The 5,012-nt window shown below is 43.8% G+C and overlaps 1 protein-coding gene across 1 annotated transcript; it reads right to left on the reverse strand.

The window, feature by feature from the left end:
• Positions 1-925: 925 nt before the first annotated feature.
• Arl14 (ADP ribosylation factor like GTPase 14) lies at positions 926-2,213 on the reverse strand. Its single transcript, XM_027391627.2, has one exon. The coding sequence runs from the start codon at positions 1,763-1,765 to the stop codon at positions 1,187-1,189; it is 579 nt and encodes a 192-aa protein (XP_027247428.1). The 5' UTR covers positions 1,766-2,213; the 3' UTR covers positions 926-1,186.
• Positions 2,214-5,012: the final 2,799 nt, after the last annotated feature.

The following is a 5,012-nucleotide window of genomic DNA, read 5'->3' on the forward strand; positions in this document are numbered from 1 at the left end:
CATTATCCTACACCAAAGGAGCCTCACTGGGGTGGAAAGGGGGAAAGTGTCAGTCCCAGGGCCTCTCTGGAAGCTCTACTTCTCTCATGGAATTCCTCAGTTCCTTTGCCACCTAACCACCCACCCCTTCCCTTGGTCATGATGGCTTTGGAGAATCACCTAGTGATGAGAAATTTTCTCGACTAACCTCCACCTGAGTGGGGTCCCTGGTGGTTAAACACCCTCTTCAACTCCCTCTCCTACAAGAAGTGTTTTCCTGTTTCCCTGGGTGTCTCTCCTGCACTAACTTGCAGTGCTTACTGCCTTGCTCAGCTACCAGCTGCGTGTCACTGCATCCGGTGAACTGTAAAGTGTCTGGGAGCAAAGTCTGGCTTCCTGTTTGGACAATACCAGGAGCACCTGTGATCCTAGGTAATGGGCCTGCTGAACTGCCTTTCCACTGAGACTGGTCCGGAGGCTCAGCTCGGTCTACTTGCAGAACCCCTCCTCTGAGCAACTGATCTGAAGTTGTTTAAGACTCACTCTGTGTGTGTGTGTGTGTGTGTGTGTGTGTGTGTGTGTGTAAGAGAGAGAGAGAGAGAGAGAGAGAGAGAGAGAATACCATCAATATACATTGTATGAAATGCTCAAAGAATAAAAAAATATATTTTAAAAAAGAATCAGTGAAGGAAATTATCAGAAATAGATTTCAAAACGCTGGCAGGTTTGGGGCTGGGGTGGGGGAGTTTTGTTTAGAAAACAAAGATTTTGAAGAGGGCAACATCAACCTTTCCCTCTCCATAATTTAATTTTTTTCTCACCACTCAGTTATTACCCAGGAACAGGGTAGAAATTCAGTACTGTAACAATGCAACAGCTGGGGACCATTTGAAAGAATCCTGACTGTATAAGCAGACAGTTATTACTCTGGTGGTCATATAAAATTAGTAAACATTTATCCAGTTCGAAACATGACTTTCAAATCATCCAACACGTTAACCTTTTCAAAAAATAAATTCTTCCATCTCAATGACCATTACCCCATAGTTTTCTATAAAGTTCCTTCTTTAGCTGGACGGGGTGAAATCAACCTCCGGAAAAGTTTAGTAACTCAGTAACTCACTTTTTCACTGTACATGGGAAATAAAACAGAATTCCCATTTCCACGACATCATTGTCTTTCTGAGGCTGAGACGGCCCCGCAGCCTCATTTCTGCTTGAAGAATGCTAAAGTGTCTCTTGTCTTCAGGTGGCTTTTCACAAACTCGGTTAATTTCCTGAAGCCGGCATCCAGCCCTTCTCCGGTGACTGCAGAACAGGGCTGCACGTACCAGTTTCGGTTGCTGCACAGCTTCTTCACCTTGAACATCCTGGTGATGTCCTCTGCGCTCAGAGCGCCGGGCAAGTCTTGTTTGTTGGCTAATATGACGACCGGCGCGTTTTTTATGTGTTCATTCTTCAAAATGTGCTTGAACTCTCTGCGGGAGTCCTCGAGTCGCCGCTTGTCGTCAGAACAGTCCACCACGTACACTAGCCCGTCTGCGTTCTCACAGTAGCAGTCCCAGACAGTTCGCATCTTTTCCTGTCCTCCAACATCCCACACGGTGAGCGGAAGACCGCTGGGAAGCTGGACCATTTCCACGTTGAAGCCGATGGTTGGGATGGTAGTGAAAGTCTCAGCAAGCTTTAACCTGTACAGCAGGGTAGATTTCCCAGCCGAGTCAAGTCCCAGAAGAAGAATGTGGGCTTGCTTGCCTGTGGGATTTTTGGAGCTCTGCAATCCCATTTTGGGCCTTTTCTTCCTTAAAGATCTTCTTTTCTGGCCAGAGACAATGGGTCGGTCCTTCCCAGGTCTTTCATGGAAATGTTTAGGAAGAAAGAGTAAGTGCCACAGTTGTAGCCTGAGAACAGGTGCCTGCCTTCATTTATATTATCGACCTGATTACAGGCAAACAGGGTTTTATTTGCAGTTCCAGCCAATCCTGAAGAATCTGTGGGAGTAACCAGCAGGTATCACAGTGGCTCAAAGGGGACATTCTTCCGGAGTGAGTAGGATTAGGAGTGGCCTGCTGCTGCAGCTTTAGTCTCTCGGGTGCATAAGTTTAGAGGAAATCAAAGACAGACTTTCACCGCCAGTGCAGGGCGAACAAGACATTTTGTGTTAGCCAGCGTTAACTGAACTTTGTAGAGCTATCTTATTCAGCTGTAAATAAGTACCGGGGCTGTCTAAACGTCTGGAGAGTTTATCTCCCGTATCTACACGCTGCTTCCTCTTACCAGTAGGAAACTTTGAGCCCTCCAACCTTCGTCTCCTAAGCAGAGCATCACTTCTTGACTCTTCCAGGCAGGGAATTTACACTATTCACAAAACCAAGTTTGACCCGGGAAAATTTTTTACTCATACACTTTTCAATAAAGCAGACTGACTGAAGCTGGCAAACTGAGTACAAGTATTTATCTCCTCTCGTTCCCAGCACTTCACCAGAGTGATGGTAAAGGGAAAAGGGAGCATGCAAAGTCATTAGAGTCCATCGGAGGGCAGGATTTTTTTTTTTTCTGCAGATTTTTTTTTTTAATTAGAAACAAGATTGTTTTACATGACAATCCCAGTTCCTTCTCCCTCCCGTCCTCCCCTACCATCCCCCCCAACTAAAACCCTACCTATCACATATCCTTTCTGCTCCCCCTGGATGGTGAGGCCTTCCATAGGGTGTCATCAGAGTCTATCGTATCCTTTGGGATAGGGCCTAGGCCCTGCCCCGTGTGTCTTGGCTCAGGGAGTATCCCTCTATGTGGAATGGGCTCCGGAGGGCAGGATTTTAACAGTGATTCCGGAAAATAGAAAATGGCGGAAGATGAGAGATAACTGGCCCAGTGGGGTAGAGCTGAGGCTTGGGGGTTGTTGCACTGGAGAAAGGCATCAGGAAGAGAAAAATAAAATACTCCTAAAGCAATAAACTGGTAAGATAAAAAAGGAACTTAGAAAACAAAGACCAATTCCCGAAAACTTATTTTGAAGAGTAGATATTTTAAAGCCAGTTGGTGGTGGCTCATGCCTTTATTCCAGCACCCGGGAGGCAGAGACAGGTGGATCTCCGAGTTTGAGGCCAGCCTGCTCTACAGAGCAAGTTCCAGGACAGCCAAGGCTACACAGAGAAACCCTGTCTCGGGAAAAAGAAAAGAAAAAGATATGTTAGAAACTGTATCATAGGTTAAAGGCAAACATTAAAGGAATGTCACTGAGAGCAGAAAGTGAAGAAGAAAACAGGGTGAGGATCAGCCTCAGTCACAGTCCAGGACAGTTCTGAGCCTTATTCCTCAGAAGATAGAAGCACGCCAGGAGAACACTGTCAAGTAAACAATATACAAGTGTTTCCCAGTGCTAAAGAATGAACTCTGGGCTGGGTTGCTCAGTGGGGGACTTCATTTGCCACACAAGTCTCTGTGAAAATAAACAATGAAATCTCTAGATGGAAAGAGGCCCCTCAATGCTTAAAGATACAATTTTTACGAAAGAACTTTCTTGAAGCCTATGGTATACATGTTTTACTTTTACTAAAAATTAAAAAAAAAGAAAAAGGAAAAATTTTTGAGATACACTACGGTGTGCACACAAAATACACATGTAAAGAAATGAGAACCTGGAGAGATGGCCCAGAAGTTAAGAATACTTGCTGCTCTTGCAAAGGAATAGTTTGGTTCTTACCACATCTTTGGACAGCTCACAAACTGCCAATAACTCCAGCTACAGAGACCTACTACCTTCCTCTGGCTTCCCCCAGCATGCATGCCCATGACATACACATTCACATAAATAAAAATACAAAGAAAATAAAGTTATGTAAGTAGTTTTACAATTTAAATTTTTAACCAACTCACTATGTCTCAGCAATGAAGGATACTGTAGCCATCTGTTCAACAGATAGATGTAAAGGCAGAATATGTGATTGAGAGATAGAATGCCTGCTCTGTGAACCACCCTTTGCTAGATGCCAGCCCACAAAGATAAATTAGATCTGCCTTTAAACGCCTTTCATTGGTGGGAAGACAAAGAATGTACAAATAAATGAAAAGCACATAAATGAGAAAATGATACACTCCGTAAGAAAGGCTAAGTATCTGGATCTTCAGAGATTGTTTCGGGGTGGAAGAGAATGGTAGGGTGAATTTCAAACATGGAAAAACATGGAATAGAGATAGAAAAACAACAGGTTGTTCACAGGTTGTTGTTGCTGTTTGTATAAACCTGTAAGTGTCCCAAGAAAACCAGCTAAATCTAACCTGTTGTGCATGAAATAAGACAGGTCCAGACTCTTCAGTTATGTTCAAGTCACGACAGAAGTAGAAGTAAGTAGAAGAAAAGGAAGAGGGGAGAACATTAAAAGTGCAACGTGTGGTGTGATCCTCTAAAAGATACTCTACAAAAAAAAAAAAAAAATACCGCTTAAAAAAAAAAATCAATGAAACAACACCAGCAAGGCAGGTGGATCTCCGTTAGTTTGAGGCCAGTCTAGTCTACATAGCAAGTTCCTAGGCCAGCTAGAGAGACACAGTGAGACTCATTTCAAAAAGAGGAAAAATAAGTAAACAAATTAAATAAGTTAGTAGGTGTAAGTATTGGGGAAGTTGTGGAATATTTGTTACATTGGCTGGGACTGAGGATATATGTCTCAGTGGGTAATGTGTTTGATGTACAAGCTCTAAGGTCTGCTAGAAACCCTGACTAAGACACCATCCTCCCAATAAAGTTAAACAAGGGGAAAATACAGCACAAGACAGGCAGTCTGAAGGCTATGGTTGGAACCTGAGAGGGGCCATAGCAACTTTACCCTGATGAAGGATTTATATCAGAACAGTGGTTCAGGCATCTTTGGCCCCAACAATATGTGAAGTCTGACTAGCCAGCAAGCAGCAGGGGGCCAACAAAAACAACAAAGCAGGGCTCTGTAACCCAGACCACCATTAACCTAACTGGTTCCCTTTCAACTTCACTGAAAAAAAGCAGTGGGCGAAGGTCTCCTTTGCTTTAGAGC

Source organism: Cricetulus griseus (genome assembly GCF_003668045.3).
Source record: "Cricetulus griseus strain 17A/GY chromosome 1 unlocalized genomic scaffold, alternate assembly CriGri-PICRH-1.0 chr1_0, whole genome shotgun sequence".
NCBI lineage: Eukaryota > Metazoa > Chordata > Mammalia > Rodentia > Cricetidae > Cricetulus > Cricetulus griseus.

Bases quoted from the DNA above. Each gene is read 5' to 3' on its own strand.
- Arl14 (XM_027391627.2), bottom strand. From the start codon at position 1,765: ATGGGATTGCAGAGCTCCAAAAATCCCACAGGCAAGCAAGCCCACATT.